The 24,159-nt window shown below is 51.0% G+C and overlaps 2 protein-coding genes across 4 annotated transcripts in view; one reads left to right on the top strand and one right to left on the bottom strand.

Moving 5' to 3' along the window:
- The window catches only part of NSD1 (nuclear receptor binding SET domain protein 1), a 68,059-nt gene extending 48,777 nt beyond the window's left edge, over positions 1-19,282 (top strand). For 2 of the 3 annotated variants that reach the window (XM_026063510.1, XM_026063511.1), the window contains 4 exons: positions 1,218-1,359; positions 1,813-1,919; positions 5,188-5,392; positions 9,756-19,282. In XM_026063510.1, coding sequence (XP_025919295.1) covers positions 1,218-1,359; positions 1,813-1,919; positions 5,188-5,392; positions 9,756-12,088 — 2,787 coding nt within the window. In that variant the 3' untranslated portion in view covers positions 12,089-19,282. The remainder of the gene's footprint in view (positions 1-1,217; positions 1,360-1,812; positions 1,920-5,187; positions 5,393-9,755) is intronic. The other variant, XM_026063509.1, reaches the window with a different exon arrangement.
- A 1,306-nt stretch (positions 19,283-20,588) lies between these two features.
- RAB24 (RAB24, member RAS oncogene family) overlaps positions 20,589-24,159 on the bottom strand; it is a 4,749-nt gene continuing 1,178 nt past the window's right edge. Inside the window, exons 2-8 of the mRNA XM_026063563.1 lie at positions 24,050-24,153; positions 23,801-23,879; positions 23,401-23,468; positions 22,936-23,035; positions 22,288-22,338; positions 21,832-21,894; positions 20,589-21,097 (exon numbers count right to left, since the gene is read on the bottom strand). Coding sequence (XP_025919348.1) covers positions 21,033-21,097; positions 21,832-21,894; positions 22,288-22,338; positions 22,936-23,035; positions 23,401-23,468; positions 23,801-23,879; positions 24,050-24,153 — 530 coding nt within the window. The 3' untranslated portion in view covers positions 20,589-21,032. The remainder of the gene's footprint in view (positions 21,098-21,831; positions 21,895-22,287; positions 22,339-22,935; positions 23,036-23,400; positions 23,469-23,800; positions 23,880-24,049; positions 24,154-24,159) is intronic.

The raw sequence follows: 24,159 nt of genomic DNA, 5'->3' as shown, positions 1-24,159 counted from the left end.
AGAAGGCTATCAGATTGGTTAGGCATGATTTCCCCTTGGTGAAGCCATGCTGACTACTCCTGATCACCTTCTTTTCCTCCACATGCTTGGAGATGGCCTCCAGGATGAKMTGCTCCATCASCTTTCBAGGGATGCAGGTGAGGCTGACTGGCCTGTAGTTCCCTGGGTCCTCCTTCTTGCCCTTTTTGAAGACTGGGGTGACATTGGCTTTCTTATATGTATATCCAATACCTAAGAACTGTGCTGTTGCACAAACTAGCTAAAGACTTTCCAGCAGCCAGAAATATGGATATGTGCTCTGTGCTGCAGATGTGGATGAGAAAACTGCATTGTCAGGACAAAAGCCAACCTCTCGTCTACACACTTAGGGCTGACAGGGTAAATGAGAAGGGAAAAGGGGCTTTTCYGAGCCGACATTCACAAAATAAGTCACTCGTGACAAAGTATGGCCCAGCTCATAGTGAATTTCTGKGTGTTGTGTCCTATAGCATACACCTTCTGAGAAAACTGGCTCCATCCACTGAGTACTCTCTCCTTGTTTGGCTCATGGGTGGGAGCAGGAACAAAAACAAATATTAGTATCTCTCGAGTCAGCAACTGTGACAAAACCAATCTCAGTTGCAATTCCCCTCTTCTCTCTGACGTGTTATAGCAAATCTTAGTACACTGTGCAGGGATGTTGTCACCTCATACATTACATACTGTTCCTGTTTCCTGTTGTTCATTAAACTATAAGAAATAGGAGCTGATATTTTGCTTTTAAGCAGAAGTTAGGGTCTGGAAGTGCAAGTGCTGCCTTGGATATGTGCAGGTGTGGTGTTTATCCAGTGTTGATATTACAAGAAGAGCTAAGTTCCCAGAAAGCAGCGGTAACATTTTGCCAGCTGTTTGGGAGACCACATCTTTTTGAAGAGGAGGATGTTGTCCCACAGGACACTCTACTGCCATATGATCTGCCAGCCCTGTCCAGAGATATCAGAGTGCAGAAACTGTTTGGGTATCTTGACTGTCCAAGGAACACAGAGTGGTACCTGTCACTTACACCTGGTTAAAGTGTACATACATTCTCTGGTGCTTTGCAAGTGTCACCAGATGTCTCTGTGCATACTTTTCACTGCTATAAAATGCTTTCTTGGCACACCGGTACCTCTGCTGGAATGGCTTGAGCCGGAAATAGCACTTATTAAACATGGTTTTCTTGTCCTTTGCAATTCTAGGATCGAATCATTGATGCTGGGCCAAAGGGCAATTACGCTCGGTTCATGAACCACTGCTGCCAGCCAAACTGTGAGACCCAGAAATGGTGTGTGAATGGTGACACTCGGGTTGGTCTCTTCGCGCTTGTAAATATCAAAGCTGGTAAGGAACCCCGCCTGTCAGTACCTGGAATGTAGTGGGGGGTCTGTAAGCAAAGGGAAAGGTTTGTGGCTCGCTGGGAATATACTTAATTTCTCTGTTTTCACATAGGCCTTCATGAGACAAAACACCAGCACTGACACAGTGAAACGCACACGTCCATGGTATAAATGGAGGTTCATGGGTATAATTTGCAGAACCAAGAAATGGAACTAAGTGTGCCACAGCATGGGGTTGAATGCGCTTTTCAGCTCTAGTATGTGGTGGGAGAGGGGAGTTGCACTGAGTTCTCAATCCACCCAGATCTACAGGAAGAATAATAGTTGATATCCCTGCATAGTTTTGTCAGTCATTTGAGTCATCATATTTCAAATGTACTTTAGCAGTAGTAACAAGACATTCTGCTACGTAGTTTGTTACGACTCGTCTTCTGTTCTTGATTTGCTTTTGTGTTAGGAACTGAGCTGACTTTTAACTACAACCTGGAGTGTTTGGGAAATGGAAAGACAGTTTGCAAATGTGGTGCCCCAAATTGCAGTGGCTTCCTAGGAGTACGGCCAAAGGTATGATGCCTCTTTTAAACTCTTCCAAATGATCTCTTTGCATAGAAGTGGTGCATTTGCTACAGAGATTGCAGGAAGGGTAATCCGTTTTCACGTGGCTGTGAGAACACTGCTTGAATTGGGATGAATATCCAGGCTTTCAATCTCAKAAGTGCAGATTTTAGACCTCAATTATTAGAGTTGGAATTGCTACAAATAATCACAGGAAGCTGTATTTTATAACAAAAAATAAATGAAAGTTTTTTTCAGAATTTTTTTCTAATTGTCATGGCAATTTTCATCTTGTTAAGGAGGGAAAGGACAAGCATGTAAAAGACTTCTATCAGATAATGAAGCAACCTTAGCTCAGCCCATTTCTCTAAGTAAAGGCCTGAGTAAATTGTGAGCATACTTGGAAGGCCAGCACACCCATATTCCTTTAGATTGGAGTTAGAAATACCATAGAGCCAGAAGACTTCTGCATCACCATCTTCGCTGCAATAAGAAAGTTCCTGTTTTTTCTTTCTTTTACTTAAACGATGAAAGYATACACGTCAGACAGAAAAGGAAATTTGCCATTTCTACAGTAGAAGAATCACTAGTTTTTAGAACTTACAGACTTTTGAGAACTTAGTTTTGTAAATGTGATGTTGCAGTAACAGGAATTGATTTCAATTACCTTGCTCGTGTGAGCTGGTTCTTACTGGGAAAAGGAAATTACAGAAGCAGTTGGCTGAGTTCCCAGCTGTCATCAGCTAAATCTGTCTCAGCTGTTGGTTTGTTTCAAGAGATGCACCAAAGCACTCTGTAAACACTCTGCTCTGGCATGTAGATGCTGGCAGCTTACCCGCAGTTAAGGGTTAAAAGTTCTAGCAGCACAGCTGTTAAGCCCCATGAAAATATAGAGAAGGCTTTGCATATTTCCCAGAGAGCTAGGCCTTAATTCTGCAGAAAAATTAATTTCTGATAAAAAATGATGTCTTCAAAGGACAATGGATGAGGTGAATTACACATCTGGTGTAGTTATTTCTCTTTTTTGTTGTGATTTTAAAGTTCAATTTATTTTGCACTGCCTCTGGGTTATACGTGGCTCAACTGTCATTTTGGTCCTGAAATTGCAGGCTGCATGATGGAAATCAGAGAAAAGTGCCCTTACATTGGCATTAATGTTCCATTGTGATGACTGAGGCAATTCATTCCACCTCGATGAGATGGGCTAAGAAAAAATACCCAAGAAACAGTATCTTCCCCCCCCCCCGAAATTCATCCCACAGTAGATACATTTTTAAACTTCCTGAAGATACAGCAAGACAAAACTTCATTGATTATACTCACAGTTCACTTCTAAAAGTGATCTTTCTAACTGTGAGTTTGGAAGAATGCTTAGGAGTCTATTGTACTGCAGCGGAAAAAGTGAGAATCACTGAAATTTAGCTTAGGACCTTGTTGAGGACATTCAGATTAGTTGTGAAAGGTTTTTCTTGTTCTCTTTTGTATTTATGTGGCTGAAAAGCAGGAGAGAATAGGTAAAAGGTAGTGACAGTTTAGGTGTGGCCTTCAAATTGAATCATTTCTTTGCCTGTAGTTTCAATAAGATAAAAAAGGCCTGACTCGTCCCTATTGTCAATGGGAATGTGGGTATGAAAACAGAAATATCCACACGTGMAAGGGAAGCAAACATGAAATGTAATACATTCGTGGCAGGGCAGCTGGACAATCACCAATGCAGAATTCTGAAATTGTAGGTCTGGTGACAAAGGTTTTTAAATGTTTTTATTTTTATCTTGATTGGAGAATGACAAAAAAGAGTGCCTAATATTTATGGAGAATAAAGGCATGCAAAAAATCAACTTGTAGGTCTCATCTCAGCACACTGAGATATTCTACATGCAGCATGTAGAACACGTACTTAGACACAAAGATGCAYGGAAAATGGCATAAAATTTAGCTTGTGTCTATCGAAGAGTAATCGGGGTAAACAACACTAATAGTTCTTTGATAAGCGCACTGATTGGGCACAGAAAGGTGTCATCTTTCTGGACTTGAGCAGGGTGTTCGATACAGTGGGAGGCAGCCTGGAGAGGATCATTATTACAGGAATTAGGCCTTTGCCAAGGAGTTCAATCCAAAGCGGGTAGCAGTGCAGGCATTGAAAGAGGAAGTGTTAGGCCAGGGAAATAAGTACTTAGGCCATTTAGGCATCAGTCTTGGGARCAGTCCTGATTATTTCATTATTGTCTCTAACACAGATGTTGGAAGCCTGCTAATTTAGGTGTACTGATGACACAAAGATACCAGGTGTCATCAGTGCAGGAGAAGATTGGAYAATTGCAAAGGAATACTAGAAATGGGATTAAATTTAGTGATTCAGTATGCCAGAACACACACCTGGAGGGTAACAGCAAAAACAAATCTGCAATAAGAAGGTCATCAGTGAGAAATAATGGTGGAGAAGGAGCTCTTGTCTTGTTATATCACAGCATGACTGTGAGCTGCTGTTGTGATGCAGCTGCGAAAAAGGCAAATGCAGTCAGGGTGCTTGGAGAGAGGTATTTCCAGTTCAGTTAGAGAAGTGTCAATCTGGCTGTACACAGCCCTGTGAGGCATCATCTGAAGTAGTGTGTATAATTCTGTAACTTGTGTTTGGGAGAGATGAACTCAATACAGGCGGAGAAAAGCCATTAGGAAGACAGGAAATCAAGACTGTAAGAGTTTGGTTTGTGAGAAGGACTGTGACTGCTGCCTGTAAGTGTATCCTGGTGGTTACTTCAGGGAGAGAGCAAAACTTCTTCAGGAAAAGAACAGTGTTGACACAAGAACAAATAGGTCTAACCTGATTGCAAATAAATTCAGGCTGAAAATAAGGAGAGGGGTGAGAACATCAAAATGTCCAGGAAGGGCCTGGAACGAACTCCCCGTGAGAGTCACGGGTACAAGGAGACCCAACTGCTTTGAGAACCTGGAGAGTTCATGAGAGGCTGCCTGCAAAGGGGCACGAACTCAGCGCCACCGGGCAGCCCTCGGCTCCTTGTTCTCCTGTTGCTAGTTGCATGTATCATGCATCTAGCCAGKCTTTGGGTGCAGAGCTTCCAGCCTGTTTCCACAAAAATAAGAACAATTTACTATAGGAACATGGTTGCCCAATACTACGAAGCATCTGTAGAGATGTTTCAGGTATGGCTGGCAGCGGCTTTTAATTGTGGGATTTGTGGTTATAATCCACTGTAGCAGGGAGGGAACAGGTGGAAGGGGCAGAGACCTGTATTAACTGATGTTGTCTCACCTGCAGAGCCAACCCAGTCTCACTGAGGAAAAGTCCAAGAAGCTAAAGAGACGGCCACAGATGAAGCGCAGGTCACAGGCGGAGGTCATGAAGGAGCGAGAGGACGAGTGCTTCAGCTGTGGGGATGGAGGGCAGCTAGTTTCTTGTAAGAAGCCGGGCTGCCCCAAAGTTTACCATGCCGACTGCCTCAACCTGACCAAGAGGCCTGCAGGTCAGTGCGCGGCTCGGCTCACCTCCGGGAGAAGGGGAGCACGCGTCGGTCTCCGGTGACAGTGCTGGCTCACGGTCTCCCCGGCACTGCTCTCTGTGTTGAGCTCTCTCTACCGTGTCTRAAAACTAGAGAGCTTTATCACTTCAGCACACTTTTGCCCCACACAGTGCAGCCCTGGTTTGCACCCCACTGTGACTGCAGAGGGTGAATTTATTGCCGACTGGGGAGCTTGTCGTCACCTGGAAAATGGTGCTTGTGAGCTGACCCCGTCCTCTGGGCCTGGCAGAGGACAATCCCAATGATAGGAGAGATGTTGTTTGCTCAGATTGGCAGTTTTTCCAAAGCTGAACAGAAGTTAGTGAAATGAATCATGAGGAAAAACACTAATGAAAAATGGGAGTTAAAGAACGTGTTAGATGTCTAAAAAGCTGTGGTTTCATAATTAAGGAAGAGAACAGTATCAAAGCATATTCTCCTTTGTGGTGAAATACAGGCAGAAATTTGGCACAGAAGGCAAAAGTATTCAAAAAGTAGTTCTGGTTTGTGTGCAGAGAAAGAAAAAGTTCGTGTACTCACTGTATGACAATGATTAAACAGTTTCCAGTTGCTTAAGAGATGTAAAGTAGCATCTATTAGAGGAAAACATTTAAGTTACTTTTAGAAGTCTTGAAGGAGCTAGTTGAGAGGAGTGTTTCCTCTGTTGTTGCAGTACCTCTTGGTTACTAAAGAAATTCCAGGGACCTTTGAGTGTTTTGAGTTAATCAATATTCAGAAATGAAAAATGTCTGACCTGAGTCTGGTAGGCCAGTTAGCCTGATTTCTGCCAGGCCAAGAGGATGGAAAAGCTGATATGGGACCAAGTGCCAAAGAAGARAAGGGTAAGAATGTAAACCGTACTGGATAACTAAGTTTTTAACCAGAATAACTCATCAAACCTAATTTAGTGTTTTGCTAAGATTATAAATTTGGTTAATAAAGGCAACTGCATTGATGTAATTGGGTTTAGGGGTTTGTATGTCTTTTCAGTTAGTACTCTGTAGGGTTGTCATTAGAAATTCCCTGTGCAGCTCTGTACGGTATTTTCTGATCAGCTCAGAGGCAGGTTAAGAAGCATGTAACCAAGAGGTATCTAAAAGAAACTGTCAGGAGAGTCAGTGTGCAACAGAGCGTTTCTGTTGGAGCTCTGCAAGGAACCAGAACTGGGCATTCAACATCATTAGCTGTAATTTAGCGAAGTATAGAAAGTGCTAGTAATACATTTTGCACATGACAGAAATTATCAGTGTGTTTAAACATTAGGGAGAATAGGACATTTGTACAGAATAGCTTGGGTTGCTCTGCTCGTTGAAGAAACGCTTTAACACAGCCATGTGAAAGCTGATGACGAGTGCAGGCAATTCTGTGGAAACGTAATCAAACAGGGCTAGGGAGTCCTGAATATTGTCCTTTCCACGCCATCTTTCTGTGCTAAGACAGGACCTTGGAATATCCTGGCAAATATTTTCCCGTGCTTTCGAATCTCCAGTAGGGCAGAATCCGGCATCTCCCCAGTTCCTCTGCTTTACATTTAAGAAGTTTCTTCTGTTAAACAGCCTAACGTTTTGAGCAGACTTGAAAAACAATGCACTGCTGTCTCTCTGATATCAATTTTTTACGTATTGGAAGACTTGTATTATCTCCTTAGTCCTTTTCCAGATTAAACAAACACAGTCTGTCCTTGCAGCTCTTATTTTCTAAAATTATAATTCTTGCTCTACTCTGAATTGTGTCCCATTTGCCGACATATTTTCTAAAGTGCAGTAATAAGAATATTTAAATGTATTGCCACCGAGGCCTTGCTAATGCCGACAGAACGGAGTAATTACATTTTGTGTTTTACATAAAATTCTTCAGGAAATGAGACTGGACTTGTTTTGCAAAAGCAACAACATTTTATTTATATTTAGTTTGTGATTTGCCCTATTGTCTTTGAGTCCTCTTGTCTTGATCTTGTTCACATATTTGTTTTATTTCTTCTTCCTAAAATCATGCTTTGCACTGGTCTTATTTTATGGTGTCTTGTTGGTGTAAGAGTATCTGTCCAGTTTATCAATATAATTTTGAATTCTGAGCCTGTCTAGCCAAATTTTTACAGTCCCTCACAGCCTTGTTGTCATCTCCAGATGTTCCTGTGAAGGTATTTACTATTCTGCTTCCAAAATTTAAATTAAAATATAGACTAGAACAGTCTCCTGTAGGACCTCATTTGAAATGCCCTCTCAGTTTGACAGAAGACCATTGATAGCTGCTTTTTGAGAATAGTTTGGAGCCGGTTACAGCCATTTTACCATTTGTTTTTTTTTGTATGTAGGCTGTTATTTTCATAACCTGCAACTTTAGAATATCGTGCAGGATGTTAAAGGCTTATCACTTTTTACTTTAAAAGTTTCTTCTGTCATGGGATTGCTGCTGAATAGTAGGAATTTCCTGCTTGTTTGCATGCTACTAATTATGTGATCATAATTCTGAGAGCTCCTCTGCTCTGGGCCCTCTGGAGAGGCTCCTTATTCATTAGGTCTTTTATCCTGTCCGAGGCCATTAGCGTGGTTTGATGCAGTCTAGCCTTGATGAAAGATACCGGCAGTTTTTGTCTTATTTTATTTTCAGTCGTTACAAATGACCTCTGTAATAATAGTTCCAGAGTCTCTCCAGTGGCCAAAGTGACTATTCGAAGGGGCTGTTCTCTAATTTAATAGCAGYGTGTCAGGAGAGCTCAGCAGTCCGTGCAGCGGGAGAAGGTTTGGTGCAGGGGTTGGCGTGGTGGTGATGGGGGGAAGCAGTGATACCTGTGCTGCAGCACTGCAAGGCTGAAATGGGAAAACCATATCTAGTTGGAAGCTTCCATGCTCTGAAAATGATGTTGAAAAATTGGAAAAGACRCAGAGAAGCTGTGTACATTTTTTTGAGACCGGAACAGAAGTCTTGGATTAGCTTCAGAGAAATGGAAAAACAAGCTGCATGTTCTCTTCAGCCCGGGGGGAAAAGCAGCATGTGAGGTGGTGGGGAGAGGAAAGCTGATGTTGCACAAGTGCATCAAGAAATGACCACAGCTGCTCAGTGCGGCGCGGGAGTCTCTATCTCTTCCTGCCTTTCTTGGAAAGAGCTAGTAGCCAAAACCACAGATGTGTGGGCTTGGGTCGGGGAGGGTGGGGAGTGCTCCAGCCCTGGCACTGCCTTGCTGCCGTGCTGATGGCTGCCTCTGGGGGCAGACGGGCCCGTGGCTCTGCTCCAGCCTCCTGGGGAGGGCTGCTCAGCCAGGAGCTGCTCGCGGCAGCAGGACGTGGCACCCCTGGGCACTGGGAGCTTGGGGGACTGGACACTGCAGAGGCCTCGCTTGACAGCATGATGTGAGATCAGAGACTCAGTGCATCATGTACCTTGGGTGCAAATGGTTCTTCTTGAGGCCGTAAAGCCGGTATCCGTGGACTAGTTAGAAGCTTGGTTGAGACGGCAGCAGCCTTGGCTGGCAGGAAGCAGGGAGCTGAATCAGCAAGATCCATCTTCACGTGAAAAAAAACAATATAACCTCTGTGAACTGTCATGTTTATTTTCTTTTCCTCCATGATGGTTTTGATACTGGCAGTGAACAGATTCAGTGTGGACAGTGAGCTCCTCAGGGCACAGCTTGGCTTTGTATTAAGAAGCATTTTTATCATGGGCATACACAGAGGTTAAGGAAGATGCCTTGGGGACGGAGACAAGAGAAACTCATTTCCTTATATCCGCTGTCCTCTGACAACTACTTTCTGATAAACAGGAAGGGAGGAAGTTGGCCCCAGAATTAATAAAGACTTAGGTGAACCTGGAACATCTACAAATCATTCAGCATGGAAGGCCAAATCTGCAGCAGAGCTTGCAGCAGTCTGTAATCTGGATGGCCAGGATTTAAAAATAGTTTGGATGAAATTACTTCAAAAAGTCCATTGGGTGTCTTGTACACAAATATTGCTGGTTTTTTGTTTTTGTTTTCCCTGGAAATTAGAGCCACAGAGAGGTGCAAGCTGGAGGTGTCTGCTCTTGTCTAGGTGCCCATACTGGTTGGTGTCATCCTGAACTCAGATGGGCCTTTGGTCTCACCTGTCATGGTTTGTGTTTGTCATGATGATAATTTCCCTCGTTGCTTCTAAGGACTGCAAATTCCTGTTAACTGGCCTTCCAGCCTAAGAGTTGTGGCAGAGACTGAGAAGAACCAGCAGCTGTAGAATTATATCCGAGTGTTACAGGGGTGTTCCCGCTGTCCCTTGAACTCTCTTTGCAGCAGGCCTTGTATCTTCCCTTTGTACCACTCCTAAGTTATGTCTTTTCTCTTGTGTCCGTACTGCAGGAAAATGGGAGTGCCCATGGCATCAGTGTGATTTGTGTGGCAAGGAAGCAGCTTCCTTCTGCGAGATGTGCCCCAGATCCTTCTGCAAGCAGCACCGAGAAGGCATGCTCTTCATCTCCAAGCTGGATGGACGTTTATGCTGCACGGAGCATGATCCCTGTGGGCCCAACCCGCTGGAGCCAGGAGAAATTCGTGAGTATGTGCCTCCCATAGAAGCACTGGCTAACGACGATGACACCCAGCCACCAGAGCAGCCGTCTGCAGATACAGACCTGAGCGTTCAGTCTTTGGACAGGCTACCTCAGTCCATGGCCTTCAGACTGCAGACATCGGACAAACCCCCTGCTACCCTAGCGCTGAGGCTGCCACCATCAGACAAACCCCCCACAACCCTAGCCCTGAGGTTGCAGCCATCAAACAAGCCCCCCACCACCCTGGCCCTGAGGCTGCCTCCACCAGACAAACCGCCTGCCACCCTGGCCCTGAGACTGCCACCATCAAATAAACCCCCCACTACCTTGTCGCTGAAGCTGAAGCCATCCAACAAACCCCCCACCACCCTTTCACTCCGGCTGCAGCCTTCGGACAAACCTCCTACCACCCTGTCGCTCCGTTTGCAGCCGTCAGACAGGCCCCAGGCTGCCCTGTCCCTAAGGCTGCAGTCAGAGAAGCAACCCATCGTTGTAGCGCTGAGGTCTCAGCAGCCCGACAAACCTCCCACCAACGCGGTGCTGTGGCCRCTGGATGAGTCTCCTAGTGACTCCTCGCAGCCACATCTGCCGAGCAAATCTCCTCCGGGAACTCCGCAGTCATCAGACGAGTCACTTGTTACTGCTGGTGACCTGCAGCTCCAGCTATCGGACAAACCTCCTGCCACTGCTGGGGTTTTGGGGTTCTCAGACAAGTCTCTCATTGGCGCCACGACCCAGCAGCCTCAGCTGCTGGATGAGTTTCCAACAAAATGCCTGCATCCTCAACTGTCGGACAGACTTCTCATCACTGCAGGGACCCTGCAGTCCCAGGCAGTGGATGAGCCTCCTGTGGCTGATCAGCCTCAGCTGTTGAATAAAGCTTCTGCCCAGAGTCCACAGCCTCAGTCCATGGAAAAGGCTCCCAGCTCTGTGGTGCCACGTGCCCCAGCATCAGAGAAGGTTCCTGGCCCTGGGGTGCTGTGGCCTCTGCCCGTTGAAAAAGTTCCCAGCTCCCCAATCTCACGGATCCTGCCCACGGAGAAGGTTCCTGGATCTGGGGTTCCACGGCCCCTGCTTCCAGAAAAGGCTTCCTTCTCTGGGGCCGTGCGGCTCCCAGTCACGGAGAAGGCTCCCAGCTCTGGGGCACCGCGTCCCCTGCCTTTGGAGAAGGCTCCTGCATCGGGGATGTCACGGATCCTACCCATGGAGAAAGCACCCAGCTTAGGCATACCACGGCCCCTGCCTCCAGAGAAGGCCCCTGGCTCCAGGTCACCGCACATCCTGCTGGCGGAGAAGGCTCTCGGCTCGGGGACRCTGCGGCTCCCACTTGGGCAGAAAGCTCTCACCCCCGGGGTGCTGCGGCCCCTGCYTCCGGAGAAGGCTTCCGACTCCGGGGCACTGCGGGTCCTGCCTCCGGAGAAGGCTCTCGGCTCCGGAGCGGCCCGGCCTCAGCTGTTAGAGAGGCCTCTCACTCTTACAGCCCCATGGCCTCAGGCATCAGACAAGCTGGCTGCGGCTGTAGCTCCTCGGCCTCAAGCTTTGGATAAGCCTCCAGCTGCGTCAGCTCCAAGGCTGTTGCTGTCTGAGAAGGCGCTGCGGCCCGTCGACCAGAACGCTCAGCCGAAAGAGAGAGGAGCCGCTGCTATAGAGGTGAATCCCCAGCAGAAAGAGAGGACCATGTTACCTGGTGAGCAAATCTCTTGGTCTGCTGGGAAAGCGGCAACGCATGTCGGACAGGTACCTTGGCCTACGGAGAAACTACAGACGCATGAGCAAACCCACTGGCCCGCTGCAAAAGCCCTGACGCCTGCAGAGCAGTCTCCTCGGACAGCAGAGAAACTACCAGAGCCGACTCTTCAGCCTGGCTGGGAAGTGGCTTCAGCCCCCGCAGAGCAACCCCCTTGGACATCAGAGAGATTGCGTGCGTTTGAGCAGACCCCTCGGCCTGCCAGGGAAGCACCAGTGCCCCCAGAGCAGACGCAGTGGCTTGTCAGGAACGTTCAGACAATTGACCAGATTTCTTGGCTGGCTGGAAAAGTACAGACTCCTCGGGGGCAGGACCCTTTGCCTGAACAAAACACGGCGCTAGCCCATAACCAGGATTCTGTCTGTCATGAATTGGCTGACTCAGAGCCAAAGTGAGGTTGGTGAATATGGGAGGCAGGTTTCAGTCTTTTAATGTTTAGGGAGGGGGATGTTCTTTGTTTTTTTTATTTTATTTTATTTTTATTCACTTCCCTGAGCCCAGCCCCTAACCCATGCACATCCTATCCATATTCTCTCATGACATGAGCAAGGACATTCACTTAAGTCTGAGTGCGGCCCAGCCAAGGGGAGAGAGCATCCGTGACCTTTTCCTCTTCCTTTTACAAATGGTAAAGCTGAAATAAAGAGTCCACTCTGGATAAAATCTCAAATTCCATTGGAATGGTCACATTACTGATCCAGCATGTTCAAGCTCCAGGTCTGATTCATAGGTGGGTTCCCAAGTGCAGCTAGGGGGCCCTTTCTTATTACTGTGTTTAGAGGAAGCAGATCAGTTAGGCTGCCCTGGGATTGGAGATGTTTCAGGGATCAGATGGTGAGCAATCAGATGTATTCCCTAGACTCTGTAGAAGCAGGGAAGGGGGTTATCTGTTGTCTGCCCAGTTCTCTGTCCCTGCAGGGTTTTGCTTTGCAAGGTTTGTCCATACGTTCACTGGGATGTGCTGCATGCATGGTTCACTGAAGGACAGGTATTGTCTCCAGCTGAGTTAGGAGAGGATCCCACTGCAACCGGTCTGTGCAGTTTACTCCAGCAATAGGCAGTATCCATTAAGGCTCCTTTATACAAAGTTGCCACTGTCCAGGCCTGAGAAATGGGAAATCTGAAGGAGGTCAGAGGAAAGAGAGATCTTGGAAGAAGCCATCTGGCAGTTTTTTCATTCTTGTGTCTTAATCCTTTAGCACAGGACACGCAGAGTGTTTCCTGCACTTGAAAACATTGTGACCTATAAAGCAGCAATAGCAGAGTAGAGCAGAGTGAATTTCCCCAAGGTGCTGTGCACCACCCCTGCAGGGTGTCGGTGCTCCCTTTGAAATTTCCATCTAGTCTCTTCTTGACTTCTGTCATTACCACGAGCCAACAAACTAAGAGGTCTTTTCTTCACTTGTCTCAGACGTGTTCAGGACATGTGTTCGCATCATATCTGGTCTTCCCAGCAGAGTGATGCACTGCAGAGCTGCAAGTGAAGCCTGTGTCATTCGCTCTGTAGCACAGAGGCAAGAATGCTGTATCTGTATCGGGACCCATCTCAACACCTTCCCCTTGGGTAGCTTTTGGCTTAACTCATCTACAACCAAAGGAGACTTGAATTAACTGGACTATATTGGTGTGTGTGTGTGCGTGTGTGTGCGTGTGTCCTTCCAACTGAATAGTAGTTCTCACACTGGAACACAGTGGGCTCTAGCAGCTGGCTGGCATTCTTTTTTCCTCTTCTCCCTTTTCCACTTAAGGAGATGTTTTGTACCTGGTGGTTGTCAGGCTGGTGTCCAGACTAGGCCTGCTGAAGGCAGTCGATTACTTGAGTGTTGAGGCAGAAGTTTGCTTTGCCATGACGCTCATGGGGCAAGCGGTAGAATCCCAGGGACCAAAGGAGTGGCACCTTGTGACACCGGCCACTGCTGCCCTTGCAGACAGGAGGAGGGCAGGCGTCCCCGGGCGGCACTGCCCACGTTTGATGGGGTTCAGTACCCTGCCATCAGGAAGCGTTGCTGACCAGCACACTCTCCCACTCTCACAACACATTACCTCTGATTTGCCTGAGCTCCGCTGATGCGGGTCCCGCAGCCTCGGATCGCTCTGTGCCAGCCACCCGACTTTTGTACAGCTCCAGCGTATCCTTCTAGGTCCAGGCAGATCTGCAGGTCTCCCCTCAAAGGGAGAGTTTAGCTCCAGGCTGACCCTTTCCTCCTGACTTGGGAGCAGGTTGTTGTTAGCATTTGGCTTGCTGCTCCCGGAGCCGGCTGGTCATTAGCTTTGCAGTGTTCTATGAAGGGAGACAGACACTTGTACCAGGACAAATCCTGATCCGTTCTCCTTTCCTGCTGTGTGCACCCAAGACAATGTCCTGCTGTAAAGGCCGGGTGTGCTGGGCACCAGGGGACATTACCAGTGCTATGGTGCATCCCTTCTCTAGTCCGAATCATTTCAGATCCTTTGTAGAATAGCTAGCGACTTTGAAAAGCTTTATGGCTTATGGAAACTTACTGTTTAATGTTGTTTTTTCCGGGAAGACTGGCAGGTCAATTCCTGCTTGCTGCTGAAACTGGGGAAATGCAAGCAGCTTCTGTTTCTGCGTGACTCCTGCACAAAGGGAATCAGGACAACTCCTCAGAGCCATTGAGAGAGAAGATATACTAAGGGCATTTATTAACTTTTTTTAAACAAAATAAAAAATGGTAATGAGGTTGAGTATATTAAGTATTTATCATGTGTGAGAAGGAAAATAAATCTTGAATTTACATTTATAGGCCTTCCCATGAGCTGGACTTAGTCATGTAGATTGTGTAAGTAGGGTTACCTCCGTGCCAGCCACCCAGCCAGCTACAGCTGTAACCAGAAAGGTATCTGCACTGCTCTGTCCAACTCCGCTTTGCATTGTCATGTGTTAACTAGTTATTTGTTTCATGAAAAATAAACTGTGAATATTTTTGGTGCAGGCTATTTTAAATCTGTATAATGGAGAAGTTCTCAATGAATTCTCGTAAGTGCAGGTTTGAAAAATCACTTCTATAAATTGTGTGTTCAAATAATAGGGTGAGGTTCACAGCAGCAGAAGCCTTTCACACAGCAAGCTGTTATCTAAAAACTTGTTTTGAACAGTGAACATAGATTGAACTGTTGCATGGCGTTTCAAACCCACAGCCTTATTCCCTGCATCTGACTTTACCCTGCTTCTCTTCTTGTCTCCCTTCATGCCTTTTCCATGYGGAACCAGTTTTCCAGCTTGCTATCTTCCAGCTATGTGTTGAAAAGTTGACTTCAACGTAGCTGGGAGGCTGCTCGGTAAAATGTGACCTGGCATTTGGAAATGTCATTGAAAGAGGAAGCCAGCAAGCTGTTGTTCCCTCTCAGCCCTTGTGGTCCCCTGGGTAATGTTTTGTCAAATCAGGAGGGTTTTATAGATGTGCCTGGGGCTCACGGAAGGAGAAGTCTTGCTTTTAGGAATGACTGACTGTGCTGGGTCACCTCAGCAAAACGGGCAAGGCCTGAAAAGGCATGGAGATAGGTCCCTCTAGGCCAGACTGAGAGACGTGCTCTGCTTTTACCAGCCTGTCTTTCATCTGGAGGTGAACAACGTGATCTCAGGGTGGCAGACAGCTTTGGGCAACAAAACCCTTGTGAAGAAAATGTGAGCTTCTTCAGCACTTGAGGGGATGCTTACTGTTTGTGGTAGCTGGTAGCAYGTCCTTGGAGGAGGAGAGGGAGAGGTGTGTACTGCCGCTACTTTGATTCGGTTTCTGAAGTACATTGCTGTCTTGCAGAGTTTTGCCAGTTTGAGTCATTGGATGTTTTTAACGTAGAAGGAAGCAGCAGGTAACAGGTTGCCCTGGCAGAACATTAACGCAGGAGGGAAGCTGCTGGTGTCAACCCGTGACACCATGTGCGGGAGGTCCTGTGCCGTGGGAGATGGCTGGCGTGGTGCTGCTGGCACAGGAGGGAAGCTGCCTTTGCTGTTGGGCTATAGCTCCACGGCTGAGGCCAGGGCACTTTTTTGGATAGTGGAAGGGATCTGATCTCCTGGTCACAAGTGGTCTCAGATCAGATGTTGTTGCACACAGGGTGGAGGAGAGATGACTCTTGTGTTAATATGCCGCCATGGCGAGTTTTAGAAACACAACCAAGGGTAATTGTCATTTCTGCTCAGAGCTGTGTCCCTTTCCGTAGCATCTTGAGGAGGCTCACGGAAACTTCCCTGTAACAGTCCACTCGTAAAAGTGTCTGTGACTTCCCACAGCTCTGATGGGGGCTGAAACCGTTTGCTGCCGCCCTGATGGGCAGCCGCCCCTGCCAGTGCTCCCTGCTTGCCAGTGGGACGGCCGGGCTTGGAGCAGTGCATAGCGGTGGTGCCTTGGTGGGCTGCGGTCGCAGTCCCACTGACTGGGGCACCGCGGTGCCCACTTCAACGGTGGGTTTGCCCATTGGGCAAAGTAGTCTCCGTTCACCTTTGCCAATAGAGGAGCTCTTCTGAGGGATAACGGCGCAGTTACAGACTTCCCAGGGACAAGATCCACCTGCCAAAAGAGGCGGGAGGAGAGTTGCGGAGGAGGAGGAACCATGGGGGTTTGTGGGGTGCGCGTGCAGGAGAGGAGCAGGGCACTGGCTACCGTCTTGCTCCGCTCATCCCGTTTACACCAGCTTGCTGGGCTCACTCCTACTGGTCCCTGCCAGCCAGGGCTCCGGTGAACCCGGCGTAAAAGTGACCATTGTAAGGGATAATCCCATACTGTGTATCTTCAGATACTAGCTAGCTCACGGTAGCGTTATTACTGTTCTCGAGTTAAAACTTTTCCTATTTAAAAAAAAATAACAGATTCATTTCCATGCACAAACTACCCAGATAGTACTGTGGGAGCATGCATTATAATTTAGGATTTAACCCCCTCCCCCCACAGGCTCAGACTTTGCTTCAAAGGTGGGGGCAGTATTAAAATTCAAGTGATCAGATATATGGTTAAATCTAAAGAGCAGCAACATATTAAGGTGAGAAGATGCAGAGTTAGGGTGCTAGAAAAGCTTTGACTCTGTTTAATTGAAAAAAAAGAATAAAAAGAAAGAAAAATGAGGCTTAACCCTAATGCATCTTGCCAGCTGGTTTAACCTGAGCACGCGGTTGATGTATGTTGCTCGTACTTGGATGTGGTAGCCAGCATCACTACAGGGTAGAGGAGAGTTTGTTTGAGAGACCTCAGACCTTCAACACCTTCAGTTTATTTTTAATTTCAGCCTTAACTTCTGATTTTGCTTGATGTTTGGAATAACCGTACTTGTAACCTGCTTGTAATGTGCTTTGCCCTAAATTACTGATGAGTCTTTCAGCCTTTGCCAGCGAGTGAATGTTAAAGCAAAGTGTCAAACTGTGCAGCTACTCTGAAAGGAAGCTACAGAGGCGGCCGCCTGGGTTCAGCGAGTTCTCATGATGCGGTTTGATCGCCCGAGCTTTGTCCGCACTAGTTACTCCCGTGCGATGGTGACACCCCAGTGGAGGCATTTGCAACCGAGGCTCTGACCCTTGCATCGGCATGGCCTTGCTGATGGGTGCTCTGGGTTCCCGGGCCCTGGGAGATGGGACGCTGTAGTTTGGGGACCGCTCTGCCGCTTGCCTGGCGTCAGCCGGAGACCTGCCTGTGCGGCGGTGACAGGATGGCAGTGCCCGCAGTTAACAGGAGGTAGGAAATGCCCATTTGTGCTTCGGGGTCTCCTAAAGCAAAGTCAGGTGCAGGTGCTCTCCAAGCACGGCAGCAGGACAGCGTGCATGAACTTGGGCTAGGGAAGTGGCAGTGATGGACAGTCCCTACAGCACTGAATCTACCTCCAAGGGAAATCTCAAGAAATTGGTGATGCTATGTCCTATTTCAAGGTAAAGTTTTAATCAGTTTGCCCTTGGCTAAGCACTTGGGCTATTGTGGTGCTATTGTAAAACGTTTGGCAGCTTAGCGCAGTAGGGCTGAACTCACAGCTCCCAGCCCTTGGGCTGGAGTTCTTGTCAGCTGAATCCTGTCCCCCGGTAGCTGGGACTTGGGCTTTGGTGTGTGTGACAGAAACAGGACAAGGCATGTCTCTTAAGCCTGGAGAGACTCAATTCCTTTGATTTATGATGGTTTTGAGACTCAAACCAGCGTGCCAGTGGGCCCCATTAGTGTAGAGAGCGAATGGAGCTACATGAAGCAAGCCAGGCGTCTGCTAACTGCATGTTCTTTGTGTCTGTTTGGTACTGAGCTGGTTTCAGTTTTTGTTTTTTTCTGATGTTTCCTAGTTGTTGACTTCAAGGAACTGGGTTTTGTGTATTTTTTTTAGACACTGGGAACTTACTAAAAGGAAAAGCAGCAGCACCAGGAGGCTCAAGGTGAAGCAGGGCTGGAGCTGAGGGTTGCCCCTGCCAGCACGGGTGGGAGTGARTTTGTTCTGTCGGCCGCGGTTCGTGCCGGCACGAGGGCGCGCGGGGAGCAGCGGTGCTGGTGGCACGCTCCACCGCCTCACCTGGGCTCCCCTGTAGGGTGGTAGAAACATTTTGGGAGCAGTAGTCCCAGCCGTGCTTGCACACGGTGCTCCATTCCCCACCCCGCCGGTCTGCTGGCTTCAGAGACAGAACATGTCGGGAACTGCGCGTGGTTTTGAAGTCTCACGGCACCCTCCTCCTGYGCCGCTTGGCGGTGGGCTCCCGGGGAAAGCGGCTCTGTCCCGCCGGGCGGCAATCCCAAAGAAAGATGTCCCTCTGCAAGCGGGGTGCAGCCCGGCTGCGGAAGAGCACCGTGTCCCCAGGCGTGCAAGCGGGCAGCTGGGGATGGGGGTCCCCCGGCTGCCCACTCCCTCCGTCTCCCTGCCCGGGGTGGAAGGGAGCGACACGGGGTGCAGGTGCACAAAGCCACCCTAAAGCATCGGGGGGAGATTCGCTAGGCGCTAACCCTGGCGTCTGCGCCCTTCGTTTCACGTGTGCGYGCGATGCTAGCGGGCAGCGCTGGGGGCCGAGAGCTCAGCCCCAGCATCGAGCGCCGCGTGGGGGCGGAGGGGGGGGCCCAGCGCTGGCGTGAGCCGCACGAAGGAGGCGGCGCGGTGGTTTTCGCCGTTTGCCGCACCAGGCCCGAGGTCTGCTGCCCGCCGGGAGGTGGCGGGGGGGAATCCCTTGCAGGGTCCCGTTTTTCAGGCTTTGCTGAAGGAAAACTTGACTGAAGCGTGGGTGCCCAGCTGGCGCAGGGGCCCGCCGGGGGCTGGCCGGAGCTGCGTGCCCGCGCCGCGGTGGTGTCCGGGGGCAATGCCAGGCGTGGGTGCTCCTGGGAGACGCGTAGCTACTCCGAGCTGCCCGGGTCTTGTCCGTCAGTTCCAAGCGGGGAACGCCAGAGCGGGTGAGAGAAACCTACATATTTCCAGCATGTATATTATTTTTAGAAGAGGGAGAGGGGAGAGTCTTGGACCATTGATTACTTTCATTTTGCTCCCCTTAGACTGTTGGCTGTGTATGTGAAACTTATAATGAAAAGAGGGTTGCCCTGCCCAGGTGCTCCCAGAACATGTACTGTAATTCTTTGTATATAGAAGAAAAATTACTGTAAAGTAAAGTTTAACTTTACTCTCGATGTCCTCTTGTGTTTTGTCTTGCTGCGTGGGGGCGGATGCTGCGCGGGCGGCGGGCGAGCGTCCGTACAGGGAGGGGCCGTGCGGATGTAGCGTAGGAGGGAGCCCCGCTGCGCCCGGCCGTATCCCACTCGGGGGAGAGCAGGCCGGCGAGGAGCATCGGCTCAGTCGGGAATGCTGCATCTTCCTCCCCTCGGGTTGTCTGGGGTAGAAGGGAGAGACCTGCCCGGCTCCTGCAGCCGGTGAGCCGGCGGCGCTGCCCGGCCGACAAGCAGGACCCGGCGAGCGGCTGAGTGAAGGTCAGTTTGGTCACGGCGCTTCCGGGTCCAACAGCCGGCAGGATTCGCGCGAGCAGCAGGGGCGATCGGTGCCCATGTGTTTGAYGCTGGCTCCACGCCGGGGCTCACCGGAGGAGAGTGAGGTGCCGTGTGCGCACCGAAGGGCAGCCTCTGTGCCATCTTTGTGCAGAAATGAGCCTTTCAAACCCACGCGCTGTTCAGCAAGGATGGGGCAAGGCTGGGCTGTACGAGGCCTGAAGGGAGGCTGCGTTACTGCTCCTGTCTCGGAGCCCTTCGGAAGGACAAAGCGCGSAGCCTTCCCCTCCCAGCAGATTGACTTGGCCTCTCAGAGGCCACGGCAGGAATGGGAGATCCTCCTCCAAAGCCGGATCAGGTTGACCCAGAATACTTCAGAGGTGCAGCCCTTTGGGCAGCTGGGCCAGGAGGAAGCCCGGAGCCCCACGTGTGGCTGCTTGGGGAGGGGGCCCAGGAGCGGGACCAGCGCAGTGGGCTGTTACACTGCCGCAGTGCACAGGACACAACGCAACCCRGCCCATTTTTCCAAGGACCCTTCCAGGACAGGACAGACTCCTGACTGCAAGCCTGGGTTTGGCATTTTTCAGTGTGGCTGCACACAACCACCCAACAGTGGTCCTAGCTCAAGCAGAGATGTGGCCAGAGCGAGAGCTCCAGGCCGACTGCTCTGGTCCAGGCCCAAGGGCCTTGCAGGAGGACGGGTTAATGCCTGTTCCTGCTGGGAGGTAGGATTACCCATGGCGGGCTGCACAGCTGGTGCAGCGAGTTCAACAGGCCTCAGGGAATAGCATGTCAAGGTGATTATCAGCTCTGTTGGGCAAGGGGGTGGCCTTTCACAGTAGCTCAGGGATTGCTGAGGGCATGGGATCTTTCTTGCCCCAGGCACAGGCCTTGCACACTTCAGGAGACGAGTTTTTCCCCCCGCACCTCCACAGGCTGAACCCTGTTGCCTGCCCTAGTTGAGGCACATGTTGATGTCTCACCTGTAAGCCCGTTCTCAGACCACAATGCATTTTATTTACATTGTATACCTCAAAAGAAGACACTTAAATAATCTGTAAAGGATCAGGCAATATCTCCAAGAGAATAAATTAACAGCTGCACTGGGCCAGAGCTGTGACTCAGGGAAGCAGCTCTTTCCAACACTAGGTAGCAGATACACCCTCTGCAGGGAGAGGTCTCCGCGAGCGTCCCGAGGTGTCACAGTCCGCAGCTCCTCACACAGCAGCAGTGTCCCAGCACCGTGCAGCAGCCCACTACAGCTGGCGCTGCTCTGCACGCCAAGTCCAGGGAGATGAGAGCAGTCCGCAGGGCCGTGCTCCGTTTCTACGTTGCCAGACAGCCCATACAGCTAAAATACAGCAGGTAAAAAATAGGAGAAGTCTAGAGAGCATGGACTGCCCAGCCCACAGCAGCGATTCCCTTTTGGCAGAAGGTCTCAGTGGTGGCAGCAGCTGTACAAGTAGGTACCGCTCTTCTGGCCCAGGTCAACGCCTTTCTCCTCTGAAAGAGAGCAGTGGGGTAAGGCAGCGTGTTGACACATACGGCACCATGATGCCAAGCAGAGGCCAAAAGTTTCCAGCCCCCTGTCAGCCTCAGTCCCTGGCCAGGCCTGGCCTCTGGAAAGCCAGAAGATCCCTCTGGGAGAAATCTCTGGCACAAGCAGGTTTAATACAACCCATAGTGAAACTGCAGGACTCATCGCTATGGGACATTCCAGAGCTGAAGGCAGAGCTGAGCTGAGCCTAAGCAGACAGGTGAGGACAGGCCCAACGTGAAGTGCTGGAAGCAGGTAATGCAGCCAGGGAGGAATCTTTCTGGTACCTGTTTCCCAAAGGCCTCTCCATGGCTCAGTCTCAGCACGCACCGTGCTGTGCCATGCAGAGTCTGTCTTGTGTAACAGGCTGATACAGGGACACCACGGATGGGGAAGTTCCTCCRAAGCTCTGCTGGAAAAACCCTGGCGTGGAGCCACAGCAACCTCAGGAAGTGGGGGGTGAGACTAGCAGGAACCTGTAACTATGCTCCTGCTCTGAACACCCCCACGGAGCAGTGCGAGGGTCTGGGGCCTCCTGCCCCTCAGGCGTCAAGCAGGGCCAGGGCAAAGAAGGACCCTGTGAGACCCCATGGTGCTCTTCATCTATGCCCTCACCCAGGGGGCTTGGAAGAACACATGCCCCAGGTCCAGCACCTGGACAGGGTGCTCCAAGCAGAGTGCCCTGTCCTGACGCGCTCACCTGTCATCACCTGGAAGGCGGTGAAGTGTACAAAGTCCTCGGCCACCTTCTGGAACAGCTCATCTGTGACAGGAGAGAGCGTGTCAGTATCTTCCCGCACGCTACAGCTGGGCAGCTGCCAGGACCCTCCAGGCAGGAGGTGGCTGAGGGCAGGGACCAGGCCACACTCTGCCTGGGCACGGGACCAGCGTGCTGGAGCCAAGCACCCAGGCTTTGCTCTCCTGCCTCGGGGCAGCTACTGCCTCCCCAGGCAAGGGCAGAAGCCCCCTCGCCCCTGAGCTCATGGCTGCTCCTGCCATCTCTGCTAGCCCCCGAGAGCAGCTCATCGAGGTGCTCTGCCCCCTTGGCAGCTAGTGGGGCCACCCGCCTGCACCGAGCCCAACCAGCGCCGGAGCTGCCCTCCAGCACCGCTCAGGCGAGGGCAGAGCACAGCCCCGCAGAGAGGGGGATACTCACCAACGCTCTGGCCCGTCTTACTGGAGGTTTCAAAGAGGTCTGCCTTGATCTCTGAAACAATGGGCACAGGTTAGGGCCCGTGGGTGCGAGATGTGGCCCCACAAGTTGAGCTCTCCCCTGAGCCACCCTTCCCCTGCAGCAGCAGTTGTGGCTGCTGTCTCAGAGATAGGAAGCTGGCTGGAGCCCAGGGCAGGGTTCAACAAGCTGCTCCCGCCACCCTTCTCCCCAGCTGGCTTGGCACCACTTCCAGGACCCTATCCCACCGGTCCGTGTACGCACTCTCAGGACACACTGTGCTCGGGGATTTTCTTGGAACACCCGGAGGCTCGTTCCGCAGGGAGCCTAGGCCACGCTGTGCCACAAGCTGCTCCTGCCATTCACCCAGAGGCACAGAGCCACTGGATCTGCTGCTGGACTCTGCGCTGGGCAGGGGTGGCAGCCCTTCACGCCTCACAACCCCCACAGCTAAATCTTCTAGCTCACCCCCAGCCCTGCTTGGCCCTGGGGAAATACGGAAAGGCCAGACACTGTCCGGCCAGCGAGCTTCACGGCTCTGCTGGAGCAGTGCGGCACCGTGGTGACTCAAGAGCCTGGGGAGCAGGGAGTGAACAGCAGCTGCCCAGGTCCAGCCATGCAGCAGAGACGTACCATCCACGTAGTCCTGCACGTCGTGGAAGTCAACTCCCCGCTTCCTCCTGTCCTCTTCCAGCAGGTCACTTTTGGTGCCGCACAGATAGATCCGGCAGTTCTGTGGCAGGTAGGGAAGGGCCAGGTTAGAGGCACCTGCGAGCTCAGGCATTGCCACCGACTTTTTCTCCCTTCCCCAAAGCTGCCAGGCAGCCGCATGCCTGCAGCTGGCGGTAAGCAAGAACAGACACACTGCAACCCTTGGTCGCATCCTGTGGCGTCCCACAATGCTCCTAAGGCTCAGGACGAAATGCAGCAAGGCTCATGGCAGCCCAGCAAAGTGCCATATGCCCAAGGGGGCAAGACGTCCTGCTCACGTATGGCAACAGTTTCGTGCAGGAAGGTGAACCCCCAGTTCCTGCTTGTCCTCAGCACATCCAGAGGGTCCTTCCAGCCCTGCAGCACGAGCTCTTTTCTGCAATTTACCTCCTCGAAGTTCTGCAGCTCGTTCACCCAGAATTTGGCTCGCTGGAAACTGCTGCTGTCAGTGAGATCTGGGAGAGAAAAATCAGGCTCTGCCCTGCCCCAAGACCCTCCRCGCCATCCCACCCTCCACGCCCAGCAGAGCAGAGCCTGAGCCACCAGCACCCGGGGCTGAGGGGCAGCATCTGCGCCCGAAACGTGGTGCACCCGCAGCCAGGCTGCTTCGCCCAGCGCCGCTGCTTTGCCCCTTTAGCGGGGCTGGCGTTGCCACAGGTGTGCTCACACCAGCGAAGCCTTCGCGGCCACCGGCTCCTTCGTCTTCCCGCTCAGAGGAGCGGAGGGCCCAGCGCCTGGCCACAGCAGCCCTCAGCTCCCGCGCACCCCGCTGACACTGCGCCCTTACCGTAGCACACGATGGCTGCTCGCGCCCCGCGGTAGTAGATCCGGCTCATGGCCTCGTACCTCTCGGAGCCGGCCGTGTCCTGGGGATCGACAGGGAAGCAGTGAGCGGGGGCCCTGTTGGGGCCCGGCAGCGCCCACTGCCACTTCGTCTGGGAGGTCCTCGTGCCGGGGGGGTGCTCAGGACCAGCGTCGGGGCCTGCAGCCGGCACGGCCCCCGGGCTCTGGGGACAACCTGTGCCCCCGCACTTACCCAGATCCCCAAGGTCACGGTCTGGTCCCCCACGGGCATCACCTTGGCCACGAAGGCGGCCCCGATCGTCTGGAAGAGAAGCGGCAGGCGCGGTGGGGCCCGGCCTTTGG

Source organism: Apteryx rowi, unplaced genomic scaffold, assembly GCF_003343035.1.
Source record: "Apteryx rowi isolate R43461 unplaced genomic scaffold, aptRow1 scaffold_2, whole genome shotgun sequence".
Taxonomy (NCBI): Eukaryota; Metazoa; Chordata; class Aves; order Apterygiformes; family Apterygidae; genus Apteryx; species Apteryx rowi.
Note: the sequence above shows the minus strand (reverse complement) of the source record. Positions and strands in the feature narration are given on the sequence as shown.